We start from the raw sequence: 18236 nt of genomic DNA, 5'->3' as shown, positions 1-18236 counted from the left end.
ATGATTGACCAAAATATATATCCATCATTTTACGACTTGCACTCATCAATCTAACTGCCAGAATTGGGAAATTACCAGTCATCATTCTACTTTTTTTCTGCTTAGATGCTTCCATTTCTTGTCTTCAATCATTTTTGTATGTGTTCTCCGACATTCTCATCGCTTTTGTTTGGCATCTTTGACCCATTTCATAACTCTCCTCTTTTTCTTCTATAATTTTCTAATCAAGCACTTTTATTCTCACACCTTACCGAAACAAAATAAGCCTGATACGAAAAGCTTTCATTTTCGGACTGTAAGTACACATCTTTTATTTTTGGTATAATTATGGCAGTGACTTGCTGATAAGAATAGACAATTTTCTGTTCCTAAAAAAAAGAGTTGGAATTTATAAACACTTTCAAGTGCTATGTAAGAATTTATCATTGACTGGTTATCATCTGAAAATCACGGGGGGGGGGGGATCATTCAAAAATCCCTTCCAAATGAAATTAGAACGTGCTGCGTCTTCTTACCAATCATTTCTCTCCACGCAGTACCTGCACAAAATATTGCATCAAGCGTGCATTTCGGGCACCGAAAATGTGTGGCTTTTACAATTAGTTTTGAAAAATACAGTATAGTTTGAATAAAATGTGAGATATATCTGATGCTGTGCGAGAACATTATTTTGGTCGGAGCTTCCTTCCTCAGTAAATTCTCATTGATGCTTCAAACAACGCTGCCAGGTCCTCTTCATTTTGGGGCCTTGGAGACAACTTGGTGACTCGTTCCTGAAACAGATTAAGGCCGGAGAGTTGACGTGTACAAAAAATAAACTTGCCCATTCGCCAATTTATATTCAATGTCAAAGGTCAAAGGTGCAGCCCTGCAATGTATTGCTAACGTCACTGATGGCGGAAGGGCATCCACTATCCCTATCGAAATCTAGAACCATTACGCACACTTCAAGGAACATTCACAACATTGATCAGATCAAGTTTAAAGGGTTGCCAGTAGAGTCTGGCGATTCATTGCTCGCAGCACTGCTTGCAGAAGGGCTTCCACTTGAGGGAGCTATAGACAGTCATTTATAGTGAGTAATTTGGTCGACTCTTCCACATTGACCTGATATCGTAGAAGAGATGGGAGTACCTACACTTGACCACACCACACACAACCTGCCAATCTTTCGATTTAAAGTATTGTAATGAAACATCTCATCATTGATTGTCATTGAATTTATCACGAGCCGGAATCATGAATGTACTTAGTCTATTTTTCGATTTAAAGCTTTCGTGACTGCAGGGATTCATCTTCTTGGTTCTTTCGGTAAAGTCACGTAGAAGGGAAGTAATAAAATACAAATAAAACATAATAAAATAATTCTCACGACGTTTCGGCCACAACGCAAGCAGCCGTCCTCAGGTGAAAACCAGGTCTGTCGAGGCGACAGCGTCTGGTTTTCACCTGAGGACGGCTGCTTGCGTTGTGGCCGAAACGTCGTGAGAATTGTATTTTATTATGTATTATTTTTATTATTTTATTACTTCCCTTCTACGTGACTTTACCGAAAGAACCAAGAAGATGAACCTGCCAATCGATTCAACTGCTGTGCCAGGAGATTGAATCGGCGACCTCTGGATCGCAAGTCCACTGTGTTAAACGTTCGACCATGCAGCATTTATATTCAATGTAAGTATGTAATATAAGCGTGGGCAGTTTACACAAACACTTCTATTTACAAATTGTTATGCATTGCCCATGATGACAAGATTAAACTTTGAATAAAAGTGTATCTGTTCTTTTTCATAACATATATAGGTAGTGTGATAAATGACCAAATACTTTGACTTATCAGATCTCGGAAGCTAAACAGGGTAGTATCTGGATGAGAGACCGCCATGCACAGCAGGTTCTGATAGGCTGTGAGGCTATGTAGTGCGTTGCAGAGGGCAATGCAAACAAAGTACATTGTTCTGCTATACATCTATGCTCCCATGTCTATGCTCCTTAACTTCAACAACCTGCACTGACCAGCATGTAGGGAATCCCTCATCCAGCAGTGGATTGACACAAGGTTCTGCATATGTGCCATGTATTATAATCAACACTCGTACGGAGTTACGGCACACCAAATTACACAAATGGAAATTCAGAAATTTTGAAAAGTTGCATTGGCAACATAAAAAAAATGCGACAGCAATCAAGCGTACCAGCCATGGGGCAGCCAACTGAGCTTGATGGGCTCTCGACAATACAGGTAGCTTCAAAAAAATGTTAACATTTATATGGGACCATCGTTTTTAATGGAAAAAGAACGAATAATACACTTTAACTTGATAACAAATGTATGCTAATAGCTTAAACAAGTCAAAGAGTCTCCACTTGTTCGCCATCGTTGTCAACACGTGCCTAGAATCTTCTCCAGGTGGTCTCCAGAGCCCAGAGGCACATATCTTTTACTATTGTTGAAAATTCTCAGAAGTGTCCAATATTTTTTTGAGCACCCTGTACTCACCTGGGGCAGGGTGCCCTTGACGAGTGCGGGGATGTCCTGGGACGAGTACCCCACAGCGCTCAAGCCATCCTCGACGTTGAGGTCAAACAAAAGCGCACGCAGAGTGTCGGCAAGAATGGATCCCGCGTCAGCTTGCTTCGCTTGGCTTACGTCCGCCCCTAGGCAGAGGCAAGCATTCGTGGAGGTGTAGTGGTTCACAAGAAGACGTCATCAAATCTACCCCTCTATTTAAGGAACGAAACAAGAGGATTTATCCACAAATCTGGCTGCCGTGTGATGATGCTAGTTGTAATTACTGGCGAAACGTCGTACTCAGATTGTAAATGTTGTGGATTTGCCCTCCAACACACCGGTGTGCTGTACTAATAACGAATTGGCATGTTCTGTTTACATGACAAACCTTACTAATTAGCTGTGTCGGGTGGTGGCGGGTTTAACGACACATTTATATTTATGCAATCTAACCCAAAAAACGTGTATTGTGGATCAAAAAAGTATATCGTCAAGGAACGTTTTAGGCAATGGCCCATTCACTCAGCAAGTAGAGAGGGCTGATAGGTACAGAGCTTATACTGGTAGGAACGAAGTGGACCAGACCACCAATAGATTATATCGTCCGTCCGTCCGTCCGTCCGTCCGTGTATCAACATCGACCCCTACTGCAAACACTTGGCAGGACCCTACAAAAACCTTTTGACTCAGTGGGGCTTTCCTGGCTTAACAAGTGTAATAATACATTATGTTTATATTATTTGGTTATTCGTTCCTACCAGCCCACCCCGCAGGGTCCTGTTATAATGACATTTAACTCATTAACAATTTTTTCTGGCAACAAAACAGGTGTTAAGATGTTAAAACACCAAACTGAAACCTTTTACAAGGAATCATGTCTGCATTAACCACAATGCTTGTGATCAGAATGCAAACCAAAAAAACACTCTAATAATATATGCATTTTCTTTGAAACTGATTGGTCCACACCAGAGACAGCTTTCTTTCAAGCCTCGTCTCAAACGCTGTTAGACCAGAGGACACCATCTTAACACAACTGTTTTGTTGCCAGAAAAAAGGGGAAAACCTATTCCCATATTTTGGCACTGGCAAAGGAGGTCCCATGATAATTTTTTTTTACCAGGTTATGGTCCACTGAGCTATAATTACACATCTCATTTTCAGAAGCGATCTGGCCACAAACGATAGCCCAACGAAGTGGCTTATCACGTGTAAATTTACCACAGCCCAATACTTTGAAAGCACGTTTCTAAACGTGGATGGAAAAACCGGAGGACCGTTTATACAGACATCCACCTGCCCTGTTCTGCTACATTAGACTGTATTTAAAACAATGGATGTAACCATTTCTCAAACAGCCAACTAGCATGCCGGCAGCAGCCCTACCAAGGATTGCAGCTGCCTCGAGATGTCGCTCTGGGCACATGGCGGCGGTGAACGTGAAGACAGCAGGGGAGGTCAGCACCACCGAAAGACCGTGAGGCTGGAATGAACAAAAACATCAGGAAGTAATGATTCACTCCCTCGGAAATTCAGTGGATTTGTTAAGATTTGCTGGTTATGATTCGAATGAACAATTCTCATTGGTACCTTGTTACCATTTTGTGAATTTTGTTACTCATTTGTTCTGTCCAGTGTGTAATTTTGTTCGTCCTGTTTGACTAAATATAATTGAGAATACGATTTGCACATAATTATCATTAACTTAAATAATATCTTCTCACATGCACGATTTAATGCACATGTATTGAAGCCATAATACAGTATTTCAATGTTAATTTATGCATATTTACTTGCCTATTAGATGTTTGATTTTTTTCTTTTACACATATAAACATAACTAAAGTGTCTTGAATGTGCTAATTTCTCACCAAAATTGGGTGATCCACATTGTAGTCCTTTGCTCTGTAATGTTTTACCATTCCAGCTATGGGGTACGACATCCCGTGACTGAAAATGCGCACGTGAAAAAAAACCTTATTATGAACGCAATGTAAAAAAACCAACTGCCAGGTTGTAAACCAGAACGCACGAATATTAATGAAAGTTGTAAAATAGCTTACACACACCCTCTCACATCGTAACAAAAAAACTCAAAACATTCAGCAATAACACTGCCTTAATCGGAAATATATGTATACATATACTGTAATAGCTGTAATAGGTGACATTTCAGGCAACGGACCTTTTTTCATCGCAAGTGTGGTGATCATAATAAACGTTTTTGGGTTAGATCGCGTTAAAAAAGTGTCACGTTAACAAAAGACAAATAGTTCACTACTTTAGCCTATCGGTGTGTTGAACAGTGAATCCACAACATTTACAATTTTTGAGTACGACGTTTCGCTGGTAATTACATCCAGCATCATCGGGCAATTCGCTAGAATTGTCAACGTGACACTTTTTTTGCTGATTGGCCGTATCGGGTGGTGGAGGGTTACGACGCATTTATAAATAACGCGATCTAACCCAAAAACGTTTATTGTGAACAATATTGGTCGCGAAAGCCTACGTGTTAAACTGACGTGTGGTGATGTAAGTGCAATAAACTGTACCAGAGATGAACGCCGGCATTCCCAAAGCCGATCCCTGCAAACACGCTGGCGAGGTGCATGCTGGAGCGTGCTTCCAGGTCATCCTGCTGCCTCACTGCCCTATGGCACAAACACACAAGTGTCCAGGGGTATTTGAAAGTGTTCGCATGGCAACCTTTAATAATTAATTCGGTTTCAGCCGGGGTGACTCGCTGGTAGAGTGCTTGGCTCACAATCGGAGGGTTTGCGAGTTCAAATCCCGGATGAGGGTTGGCTCAGCCCACCGTCCCTCCTGGGGATTTAATAAAAAAAAACGAGTTCCACTTTGTGGGCGTGTCAACAGTGGTTGTTCTATGGCAGGGGTCTGCAACCAATATAACACGAAGAGCCGTTTCTTTTCTAAATTCGGTAAGTAAAAAAAGACAAGAATCAATATTTCAAGAGGCCGCAATGCACGTGAATACGTGACGGTGGTCCTGAATAAACAACTTTCACGAAGCAGTTACTTGAAGAGGCACATGCGGCTCCAGAGACGCAGGCTCAGGGGCTCTAAAAAGGAGATGTCCATATGAGCGGGAAATTGATCTGACTTTGTTCACGAGTAAAAACAACTGATTGGCGTTTTAAGCTCCGCTATTACTTCATTATACTGGTATACATTAGCAGGCAATCAGCTTCAAGGTCACACTCCACAGCAGCCAAATTACTTGGTGCACTGATGATGTGGATGACATGTTGAGGTATTTAGCACAAGACTTAAAGCAATTTGTAGCTTTAGGATGGCCATTCCCTAAGAGTTAAACCATCAACATCTGAGATATACTTTTTGAGGGCCAAAATACAAAAAAATGGATTCCAGTCAAATGCCTCTACTTATTGGATGCTTTTTGTGCTTTGTTATTTTTAAAGGAGAATATGAAAGCGTTAACCATAGGCAGAGGAAGTTATTGACAGCTTTAGGTGATTATAAAAATTTAATCTCTTGCTTTGCAAAATTATATTCAGAAAGCACTGTACTTTTAAAAGTAGTGTATGGTAGCAAAATGTTTAAGTGAAAAATGGTATAAAAAAAGACAATATACCATTGATTCATATACGACGGGGTGGAACGCTGGTGCGGTGATGAACAAATTTCACTCAACCCAGACACCCGAGTTTAGTGGTAAAGAATGGTAAGACAACTCCGATGACTGACACCACATGGAGGAGGCCATCATCCAGCAGTGAATTGATGCAAGGCTGCACATGATCACCAAATGAATGGACAACAACAGTACAACTCAGCAGTGGCTTTTCTAAACGAGAGCTCCTAAAAATGTGGTAGGGCGAAGAATGTAGGGATGCACAACGCACCTCTTCATGTATTTGGCCACGATTTTCAGGGCATGAATTGACCACACGTCACTGATGGGGTTACTGCCTTGGTACGCGGGCCGGTTGATTGGATTGGGAGGGCACGGCGAGCGCTGGTGGTAGGGGAGAGCCGTGTACGATTCCAGCGCATGGCTACACATTCAGTCAAACACAGCAGTGAGAAGGTTAATACACAAGTCCATCGACAGATTGAGGTGGAGTTTAATGCGATTTAGATTTTATATTGGAGTAAAAAAATATACACCGCTCATAATATTCGAAATAACACATCTGAATGTCCTTTGAGAGATAATACCGAAGCTACTATGCCTGCATAAGTCGGTGCATAAGTCCTGCATGTTTCATTACTGCAACTGTTTGGTATGTGTGTGTGTGTGTGTTTTTTTTGTGTGTTTGCTTTATTTAGGCACAAGAGTTTTCTAAAACTATTGGTCGGCATCGAAATCCCACCAACCACAACTGGGCATTTAATAATTTACGGCCTCAAGCGATTTTCTGAATTGTGTTGCCCCATCGCACGCGTGGGTTTTCCTCCGGGTTTCTCCGGTTTCCTCCCACTCGTATAAAAGCTCGTCATTAATTGGCTGAAAAAAAAATCTTCAAAATAACAAAAACAAAACGCGTGATCCTCCTGAATGAGTCCTGCGACTCAGTGTGGCTCTCCTGGATACATATTTCAAGAAGCTGCTTGTAGACTTCTGTTGCACAGTCCCCTATACATAGACTAAGTATCTTCTTGGTTTTTTCGGTAAAGTCACGTAGAAGGGAAGTAATAAAATAATAAAAATAAAACATAATAAAACTATTCTCACGACGTTTCGGCCACAACGCAAGCAGCCGTCCTCAGGTGAAGACCAGGTCTGTCGGGGAGACAGCGTCTCAGACGCTTAATCTACTCATCTCAGACGCTGTCTCCCCGACAGACCTGGTCTTCACCAGAGGACGGCTGCTTGCGTTGTGGCCGAAACGTCGTGAGAATTGTTTTATTATGTTTTATTTTTATTATTTTATTACTTCCCTTCTACGTGACTTTACCGAAAGAACCAAGAAGATGAATCCCTGCAGTCACGAAAGCTTTAAATCGAAAAATAGACTAAGTACATTCATGATTCCGGCTCGTGATAAATTCAATGACAATCAATGATGAGATGTTTCATTACAATACTGTGGATTTATCTCCTGCCTCATTTGTACTGCCGTCACGGTATTATCTGTTGGATATACTTCATGTCTTGTGAGTAACGTCAGTCTCATTACCACTGTCCGTCTTGCTCTGTGCCATTTGGATTTTGTCTCGATAGCAGAGGTGGGACAAAGTCATTGTTGTGCAAGTCACAAGTAAGTCTCAAGTCTTTGCTCTCGAGTCCCGAGTCAAGTCGAATCAAAGATGAGGCAAGTCCAAGTCGAGTCTGAAGTCATCAAAATCATGACTCGAGTCTGACTCGAGTCCAAGTCGCATGACTCGAGTCCACACCTCTGCTCGATAGTACTGCCCGTCTCATTTGTACTCCCTCAGATCTAGTTTCTATCTTGTCTGTGCGATCTGGTTTGTCTTGTCCTGCTTCATTTGTGTGCTCTGTCTCATTCGTTCTGCCAGCCCAAATGCAACATCACATCATTTATGTATATCGTAAATAATCGATTCTGACACATGCGATTCCATGCCTGCATCACGTGCGTGAAATAAAATGTTTAGTCAATAAACCATTACATTCCAAATCACAACATGATATACCCATTAGTGAAATGTGTGTCTGCGCTCACAGTTTAAAGTGCGGGTAGTGGGCGTTGGGCTCACCAGAGAACGTCAAATCCACTGTTGGCACAAACGCGCTCCGGCATGTGCAGTGTGTGCAGTGGGTCCACCAGCCCCAGCGTTGGTTTCATGGCTCTGCTAGCAATGCCTGCTCACAGACAATCGATTACATTCCCATTGAATAGAGCTGACATTTGACATGACAAATCATTTGGCTAATCATCGAACAAAGACGGGCACTATATCGCGCGCTTTCGGATGCGCTTTTGCGGCCACCTGGAATGCTCTTCCGTCCAATATCAAAAACTCATTTGTTTAGAACTGCTTTGTGTGCTTAGTTTGTTGCCCTTCCCCCGCAGCTCCCATTAGCACGGTTGGCTAAGTATGGTGTGAAAGCAGTTCATCATACATACATTACAGTGTCAACTTTATCAGAACTATACATAGCCAAGGTGTGGATGACATCAGATGCATGGCTTAACTTTCAACCAAGCTTAGATTACCTGTTTTAGCCTTCAGTGGCTCATAGTCAAAAATAGCCACTCCTGTCGTCTCGCTGCCAGTGCCAGCTGTTGTCGGCACTAGACAAATAAAATGAAAGAACTGTGTGAATTTGTGATAAAAGTGAATGCGAACATTTGGCACATGGCACATTCAACTCAAGAATATCACTTGATTGTCAGTCATGAAGGTTATTTGACAATACCTCACCATCCTTGGTAATGTGATTTAAAGGGGGACCCAGGAACAATTCAGATATCACTTGCCATTCTTGGCCAAGAATCAAACTTAGGTCATCAGTGAAAGTGCAGTGATATTCTTAGGTTTTTTCAGTAAAGTCACGTAGGTAAAAAATTAAAATTAATAAAAGTAAAATAACATAATTATGTTAAATTATTTTAATTTTTTATTTTGTTTTTTATTTTTATTTTACTTTTATTAATTTAAAATTTTTACCTACGTGACTTTACCGAAAAAACCTAAGAATATGAATCCTTGCAGTCACGAAACCTTCAAATCTAGAAAGTGCAGTGAACTAACCAGTGCATCACTGCTCCACTCCTAAGTATAACTGGTAGAAGATAAGGTTCACATGAATAAATGTGCGTCTGGGTGTTTCACCTTGCCACGTTGTCATAGCACGGGCAGACTGATCAGAAAGCAGTTGTCATCATGTAATTCATTTGTTCTATTTCAAATGGAGATTTTAAAAAATGAACAGTATATAATTTAAAAGTCAGATTGACATTGCACAATGTTTTGCACAATCCAAACGTCGCCAATTCCATCTCGTAGCATGGCAGCTGAAACAATGCGCAAGTTTCTTAAATCCCCTCGCCTTTGTCCACTCAGCAGTACAAATGAGTATCCCACGGCCAGTGACTTGGCAGGTCACATGTGGAGAGGTAAAGTGGAGGTAATCCCACCGACGCAAAAATGTCTGGTCACCCTGAATATAGTAGGCCAAAATACGCTAGAAGGGGCTCTTGATAGGTCTCTTCATGGGATGCCCTTCCACCAGCAGTCACATGAGCAAGTAATTACAAGGCTGCACCTTTAGCTTTTTTTACGTAACAAATAAATAATCCTAAAATAGCTTCTAGATTTGAAGCTTTCGTGACTGCAAGGATTCATACTCTGGGTTTTTTGGTAAAGTCACATAGGTAAAAAATTAAATTAACTAAATGAAAACAACTAAAATAGCTTAACATGTAAAATAGGAAATTAAACCATAAGGTTGTGTGTGAAAGTATGAATCGAGAAAAAATTATATATATATTTTTTACATATAGATAAAAATAAAACAAGAAATTTGCTTTCAATGGCCTATTTAAATATTATAGTCTCTATCCAATGATGAATGTCACATGGTAAGCAAGTCTAAGGCTGGTATTACCTGATCAAGTATTTCCAGAAGCACACTCTATAATTCTATTTGAGGCCATTTGTACATTTATTTTCACGAGGTCAACATGTCCTCCCATTGCTACTTAGGAAGCCACTGGACTAATGGTACACTTTTAAATCTGGATTGAAAACTCTTTTCTTTAGAACTGCTTTTTCGTGTATAGTTTGTTTTCCTTCCCTCGCACTACTGATAAGCACGATTGGCTACGTACGGTGCAAATAAGTTCAATGTACATACGTGCAACATACATTACCGGCAATGAGAGGTTTGAGTGTGGCGGTGACGGGCATGCCCTTTCCAATGGGGGCGTTCACAAAGTCTAGGAAATCGGCATCAGGGCTGGCGCTGTACAGGTTTGAGGCTTTGCACGTGTCCATGACGGAGCCCCCACCAACAGCCACGTAAGCATCGAACCCACCACTGCGTGCAAATGCGATGGCTTTCTTGAAACTGCAACGCAGCCCAGGGCAGCAGACAACACAAATATGCCGTTACACTTTTGTCAGTCCCCAGTGGCTCAGCGGTAGAGCGAGCAGCTCACACACGGAAGGTTGCAAAAGTTCGAATTCTGGTTTGGCGGGGGGGGGTTGAGTCAGCCCAATCATCATAATCAGGGGTTGTTAAAAGCAATACCATTTTGTAGGGAAGCCAACTATGGTTGTCTGATGGAAATACTTGCCCCAGCTATGGGAATGTGGAAATTATATCACTGGCTCAGGGCTGGAAACAGGAAATAATCGCCACCTCATCGCTCATTTGAGTAAGAATTCATTCTGACTATTTATTGGTCAGTTCTTCAATTAATTAAAAAGCCTGAACCTAAAGAATGGCTGTTGATATAAACAAGATGTGCTTCAGTTATCAGATTTGATCTCAAGAGCTAACACTGTTACAGTTGTAGTTGTATGACATTTGTTTATTAAGAGTGGTCCTGCGGCTTCTTTTTTTCTCTCCATATTTTGCATTATTCAAACTGTATAATCACCGTACATTACGTTGGCTCTGTGTAATGAAATAAACTGCTATAAACCAAGTAAATGACGATCACACGGCATGATCCAATAGTCTAACGCGCTTACTTTTCACCTCCACTGCTAAACCCTTTGGATCACTCTACATCCTACACATTCTGTTAACTGGCCTATGAAGTATTGTGAAGCATGTTCACAGTTTAGACGTAGCCCTGCCCCAAGGCAGACTTTACTACAGCAGAAGCAAGATGGAAGCACACCGCTTGGGAACACGGTCAGAAGTGCTTATATATCTTAAGTAGTGTGCACATTATGGGACCTCCTTTGCCAGTACCAGAGGACGCCAACAGGCGTACAACCTGGGCTGTACACCTTTTGTTTGCATTCTGACCACAAGTATTGTGGTTAATGCAGACATGATTCCTTGTAAAAGGTATCAGTTTGGTGTTTGAACATCTTAACACCTGTTTTGTTACCAGAAAAAAGGGGAAACCCTATTATCTTAAGTAGTGTGCTTATATCAGAAGTTGCACTTTGCCTCCCCCACCCCCACCAGTGTAATGTAAGAATGTGTTGCTGATATGAGAACGGTGCAAGTATAAGGTGTCATTATGTCCAACTGCGACTGTATTGTTTTCTCGGGAATGGTGATTGATGAGAACCTGGTGTCTGTTGGCTCCACACGCACATCGTCGTAAACCTTGAAGTTGATTTTGCTGCTCACGAGGGAATCGAGCACTGCCCTCACTGGAGGTAGCCGTGACAGGTTTTTATCCGTCATCACACACACATTGCGCGCTCCAAGGTTCTGCAAATCCTGCAAGAAATTACATTAAAACTAAAAAAAACTATAGACAATTTTTATTTTACGAGGTAAGGCCCACTGAGCTATATAGCTATTTTTCAGAAGCGACCAGGCCACAAATGATAGCTCAACGAAGTGGCTCATCATGTGGAAATGTACAGCAGCCAAATACTCTCAACGCATGTTCCTAAATGTGGAGGGAAAAACCGGAGGACCAGGGGATAAATCCACGTGACCATGGGGAGAAAGATGTTGCAAACTCTAAATATATAGGCATACCAGGCGAGGTAGTTAACATCTCACCACCATGATAGCAGTGGCAATAAATCTTCATTATACATTGTCTTTGAAATCCATAGCTTGCAGTCAACCATACAAACCTTCAAAACATTTAATCTGACATTCATTGTAAATTACACCATTGGAACCTCCTTTGCCAGTAGCAAAATATGATAATTGTTTTTTTACTGTTTTATCTGGCAACACAACCGACACTTTTTTTTGTTGTGGACCAATCAATTTCAAGGACAGTGCATACATCATCAGAATTGTGTTTTTTGTTTGCATTCCAACCGCAGGTATTGTGGTCAATGCAAACATTACTCCTTGTAAAAAAAGGTGTCGGTTTTGTTGCCAGATAAAAGGGTAAAAAAACTAGTATCATTCATTGTAATGTTATATTAGAGCTGCCGGATGTCATCAGCATATAAATGATGGCTGACAATAAAATTGGACATGATTTTGCCAAGCAGGATGGCTATTCAAAATAGCAAGGGGCCAAAGATGGAGCATTTGTGGGACACCTTAGTACACATATTTAGGAAAGGAAGACAGTCATTGAGTAGCACAAGCAGAACCAGGAGAGAAGTGTGGCTGATACACCTACATAACTACGGAGACACTCATTGATTGCATGACCAATCGTGTCAAAAGTAGCGGAGCGTGTTTTCGGAGAACTAGGAGAGTGATCCACAGTCTGAAGAGAGGAAAGGACCATTTCTCACATGTAGAAGAGCAGTTTCAGTGAAACGGCCTTAGCAAAAACCAGATTGTACTGCGTTGTGGTGACCACAGAAGGAGAGGTGTATAGAGATGTGGGAGATGATGACCCGTTTTTAGGACTTTTCTAAAGAAAGGGAGGTCTGAGACAGGATGTTAGGGTTTAGTGTGGGGGATTTTTCACGATGGGAGTGACAACATCACCTTGAGAGGCTAAGGGAATGGTACCGGATGAGATGGGGGGCATTAGCGATTTTGATTATGCATGTTGCCAGGGTAGGTAAACAGCTAGGGATGAGTTTGGTGCAAAGAGAATCAATAATGGAAGATAAACAATTGGTTTGAGATTATTTGTAACGTTTGTGTTGACAGCATGTCACGGATAGGTGGTGGATAATTATGAATGGATATTAATGTTTTTTATTAATCATATTGTCATTTTATTTTAATTCATGCAAATCCATGTAGACATACCATGCCAATCTCTTGCGTCACTCCTTCTCCATAACGAATGTTGGAGCATGCCATCTGAAGAGAAAACAAAGAAAAAGCGCCGTTAATCACATGTTACAAAGACAAATCTGACGAAGTTATGCTACAAAGGGGTTTACAATTTATTTTTTTAAATGCTTCACAACCTTTGGTTTTAATGTAAAGCATATATTTAGGATGTTCCTACAATCACATCTCGTAAAGGTGCATGAATCTTAGCGGATCTCAGAAACTAAGCAGATATTTTGGTTAGTGCTTGCATGGTTGACGACCTTGGCTTGCGAGATTGTATAGGCATGGCACTGCGAGGTGGCCAGGAGATGGCAGTGATGGGAGCTATCCCCTCACAAGCGAGTGCCTTCTCTAGGTACTCTCGTTTCCTCCCACACTTAGTCACCCGTAAATGGTAATGGATAAACATCCCAATACAGGAAACCCCTTAAATAAAAAAATAATTTACTGTACTGATCCCCATACCTCACCTCAAAGGCATAATCTGTCTGCCTCTTGCTTGCTTCGGCTGTAACACAAAACCACGCAATTCATAATTAACCGTGTTGTACAAATTATAAGTGAAGCAACACATTCTGAATTATTTTAGGGGAAAGTAAAACAACGCCGGATTCGACCACCACAGCTGATAGTGAAGTGAGTGTAAATGCCGGATTCGTTACCCTACCTGTTCTTAGTTTTTTTCGGTAAAATCACGTAGGTGAAAAATTAAAATTAATAAAAGTAAAATAAAAAATACAATAAAAATCACGACGTTTCGGAGGCAACACAAGCTTTCGTCCGAAACGTCGTGATTTTTATTTCATTTTTATTTTACTTTTATTAATTTTAATTTTTAACCTACGTGACTTTACCGAAAAAACCTAAGAATATGAATCCTTGCAGTCACGAAAGCTTCAAATCTAGAGTTACCCTACCTGTTGCAGTATGAATGTTGTATGCGTTACTCTACCTGTTGCTGTGTGAATGCTGTATGCGTGACTCTACCTGTTGCTGTGTACGCATGGGAATGGGCAGGACAGCGACACCTGTTGGTCATCGACATTGAAATTAAACAGCAGCTTAACTTGTCACAAGTGTAGTGGCATAGAATAGTAATGTAGCAGTATAGCGCTGGCTGCTGGCAGCGAAGGAGATCTGCACCGGTGACGATAATTTGAACCGGTCCTGGGCCTCCCCTAGGTCGACTCAGCCTCAAACGAGTAACTGGTGTGGTGTGTGAACATCGCCACTGGGGAGAAAAAGGCATGGTGAATCCAAGTCCCGAGCGAAGCTGGATAGTAAAGCTAGTGTGTATATATACTGTACGTGGTCTCGTACACATTTATTGCATCTTCATGCCTGTCAACCCCTTATCAGTGCCCTACCTTATTACAGACCAATTCAGACATTATTGGTCACCCCGTACCCTGACCTTAAATCTCAACGTTCATCCTACAAAGTCCCATCACAAGGGAGAAGAAACACATCCGTTGTTGCCCGTATTGAAACGGCTGTACACCACATGGACCTGAAAACTAAATTTCCCCTAAACCGTGTGGGTCGACACCTTTTAGAACACAAATCCACCCATTACCCAGAGCGAGTCGGATTACGCGATTTTACTGCGCCTCTCGCGTTGCAAGCACTTTGGGGAGTCATCACTCACTATTTTTGCAAGCTTAGGAGAGTGTCAAAAAACTCCCCCCCCCCCCAACACAGTTCAGTTCATTTCAGTACATTTATTCGGTATAGCCCTGTGAGCCATGCGGCTCTTGAATACGGTGCAACCGCAACAAAAACATGAACAAGAAACATTAAAGTGACTACGTGCAATCCAGGAAAAAAACAGCAAGATCTTCCAGCAAAAAGCGCCGTATATCAACGATGTGTGCAAAAATCCCAGTGGGATGCAAGTCAAACAATAACAACCATAAGATAATTTAGATTAAAGTTACGTCTAACTCTGTACTACAACAAACAAATATGGCTAAACCAAAACGTTGTCGAAATCACCAAAATAAAACTATAAAAACAATGTAACAGTGATCATAGGAACTGATTCAAATTTAACAATAAACGATATCCATAATATGTACGACCAAACTTTGCAGCCATAGCTGGCAGCCTGAGTCACTCCATAACAGCAGGAGTACCAACCATTTTCAATGCACCTTTAAAGATCAGCACACTATAATCAAAACTCAAGATCATACTTTGCAGCGGTCATCCGGAGCGACACATTTGATTTCAGGCCACTGAATTGCAGCGGCAGCTAGGGGTGTAAAACTCACAGGTAGCGATCCAATTTGCAGTTTATACACACACACACAACCTCCCGCCGATAGAATGTTGAAAGGACGTCAACTTCAAAAGGGGAGAAACTCACGAAGCTTGCCGCAGCGCCTTGAGCAGCTGCACAACATGATCGACCCTCAATGACACAGCCATGGCCGGCGGCCCTTGCAAAAGCGAACGCGACAGAGTCGTCGGCTGCGCACAGAAAAGTGGCTCGGGAAGAATGCCAGGAACGGTGGTGCTGGTTGGAGAGTGGGAAAATGAAACCCCCCACCACCTCCCACCACGAGCCTCCATTGGCTAGTTGGCTTGTTGAGTGGAAGGTCACAGAGTGTGTGGGGGGAGTTGAGTAAAAGTTGTTTTTGAATTGGGGGGTGGTGGGCAAGTGTGTCTGTGTGCATGGCAGTCGATATCAGCAGATGGACTGCATGAAACTTGTACAGGATACCCACCGGATTACAGCCTGCCTGGGCAGGCCTGCCTAGGCAGGCTGTAATCCTGTAATTGTAAACAACATCATACCAGCGGTGACCAGATATCCATGAGTTTCTGTTTGAGGGTTGTCTGCGATTATCGCAAGGTCAGTTTCCCAGAGCTAAGAAAACAAACCAATGGTAAAAAAAAAACATTGAACTGGTACTCTTAGTTTTGAAATAAAAATTAATAAAAATAAAATAATAATTTATAAATTTTAATTTCATTTTTTTTTACCTACGTGACTTTACCGAAGAAACTAAGAGTATGAATCCTTGCAGTCACGAAAGCTTCAAATCTAGAATTATTGAACTGGTGTTGGAGAAACATTTTTAAACATTACTCAAATGGGTATTACACAGCAGCAGCAGCGTCGCCACCTTGCTGCAACATCTTCGCCAGGACTCGCCTTAAAACAAGTCTTAAGACTCAAGTGAGGCTTTCCTGGGTAAACAAGTGTAATCATAATCATACGTTGTATTTTACATTGTTCTCTTATTATATGTGTTGTGCTATTCAAACTACTGCAACACAAATACGTACACATTTCCGAAAAGTTCTTCAAACTGCAGTTCACTCGACATAAGCTTGACACAATTGTTCTATCCATCGTGAATTTCCAGTCTACATCTCTAAACAATGCACAATTTCGTCGGCTATACAAGAAATAGAGCTCCAAATTAACTTACAAAAAAACGACGACTTCACAAAGACGACATGCTGTCAATAACTCTGAAAAAACCATACTTTTACCAAAAATAGCTCTGCATGAACAAAATAAACCAGCGAGTTTGTTATTGCAGAAATATGTTGTCAAGAAATAAAACTGAAAACTACATTTGAGCAGCAATAATATGCAGCCGCAGTATTTTTCAAAATGGATATGAATCAGTACTGTATAGGAATATCGTAGCAACCTTAGGTTATTTTTGGATGTTTATAGATTTCAAAAATGTTTTGATAATTTTAATAGTTGTTTAGTCTACGTATTTACAGTATGTTGCAGAGGTGGGACAAAGTCATTGTTATGCAAGTCCAAGTCGAGTCGCAAGTCATCAAATTCATGACTCGAGTCTGACTCGAGTCCAAGTCACATGACTCGAGTCCACACCTCTGGTATGTTGTGCACAATACATTGCAATGGTCTCACAAACCGCCAGATGTTTTTTACATCTATTTTTTGTTTGTTATTTATTAATGCTATTTTCTAATTGTTGTGCATACATCTTTTTTTTTACCCAGGTCTCTCTTGAAAAATAGACTAGCGGTATGTACCATAGGTATGTGTAACTTCTTTGACACCTTACGTGCTATTAGGAGTTGCGCGGGGAAGGACAACAAACTAAACAAAAAGTTCTAAAGAAATAGGTTTTCAATCTAGACTGTCATAGAGTAACACATTAAAGATACTACTATAATACAACATGTGTATCGCGTTAGATCTGATGAGTGTATAGAAAGAACATGACCAACAACTTAATTACATTGTGTGTGCATTTTGCCTTGCCATGGCATGTATTAGTATGCTGATCAAAAGAGCACGTTCCGATCGCTGTATTAGATAAGACAATATGAAGGCATTAAGAAACCGCCCAGGCGAGATCTCTGCATCTGACAATGACACTGTCCACTTAAACACATTCCTGCGGAGGGAGCTGGTAGGAACGTTGGGTTGCTCGGTCAATGGGCAGGTTCAACGGCGGCGTGGTGTATTCCGCAAATATGCCCGACTGTGAGGGCGGGCACAAGCCGGCGTGAGTAGGTTAAACGTTGAGTTTTATAAGGGCACCACGGGGTGACCAGCCCCTCCCCACCCAGCCCCACCCCTCCCACCCAGCCCCACCCCCCACCCAGCCCCACCCTCCGCACCCAGCCCCTCCTCACCCAGCCCCTCCCCACCCAGCCCCACCCCTCCCACCCCCCACCCAGCCCCACCCCCCACCCAGCCCCTCCTCACCCAGCCCCTCCCCACCCAGCCCCACCCCCCCACCCAGCCCCACCTTCCGCACCCAGCCCCTCCCCACCCAGCGCCTCCCCACCCAGCCCCACCCCTCCCACCCCCCACCCAGCCCCACCCTCCGCACCCAGCCCCTTCCCACCCAGCCCCTCCCCACCCAGCCC

The 18236-nt window shown here is 42.0% G+C and overlaps 1 protein-coding gene across 2 annotated transcripts; it reads right to left on the bottom strand.

Annotated features, from left to right (window-relative positions):
* Positions 1-280: 280 nt before the first annotated feature.
* Positions 281-15918, bottom strand: ADHFE1 (alcohol dehydrogenase iron containing 1). Of its 2 annotated transcripts, XM_078593626.1 has the most exons (14): positions 15733-15918; positions 14352-14392; positions 13835-13872; positions 13335-13388; positions 11719-11873; positions 10339-10535; positions 8680-8757; positions 8219-8324; positions 6400-6552; positions 5068-5166; positions 4384-4462; positions 3899-3995; positions 2501-2658; positions 281-773 (listed from the first exon to the last, which is right to left on the bottom strand). In XM_078593626.1, the coding sequence occupies exons 1-14, from the start codon at positions 15792-15794 to the stop codon at positions 690-692; spliced, it is 1401 nt and encodes a 466-aa protein (XP_078449752.1). In that variant the 5' UTR covers positions 15795-15918; the 3' UTR covers positions 281-689. The 2 variants fall into 2 exon arrangements, with proteins under 2 accessions (XP_078449752.1, XP_078449753.1); XM_078593627.1 differs by lacking the exon at positions 14352-14392 and having other exon boundaries at positions 15733-15876.
* Positions 15919-18236: the final 2318 nt, after the last annotated feature.

Source organism: Lampetra planeri, chromosome 4, assembly GCF_965212315.1.
Source record: "Lampetra planeri chromosome 4, kcLamPlan1.2.h2, whole genome shotgun sequence".
NCBI lineage: Eukaryota > Metazoa > Chordata > Hyperoartia > Petromyzontiformes > Petromyzontidae > Lampetra > Lampetra planeri.
Note: the sequence above shows the minus strand (reverse complement) of the source record. Positions and strands in the feature narration are given on the sequence as shown.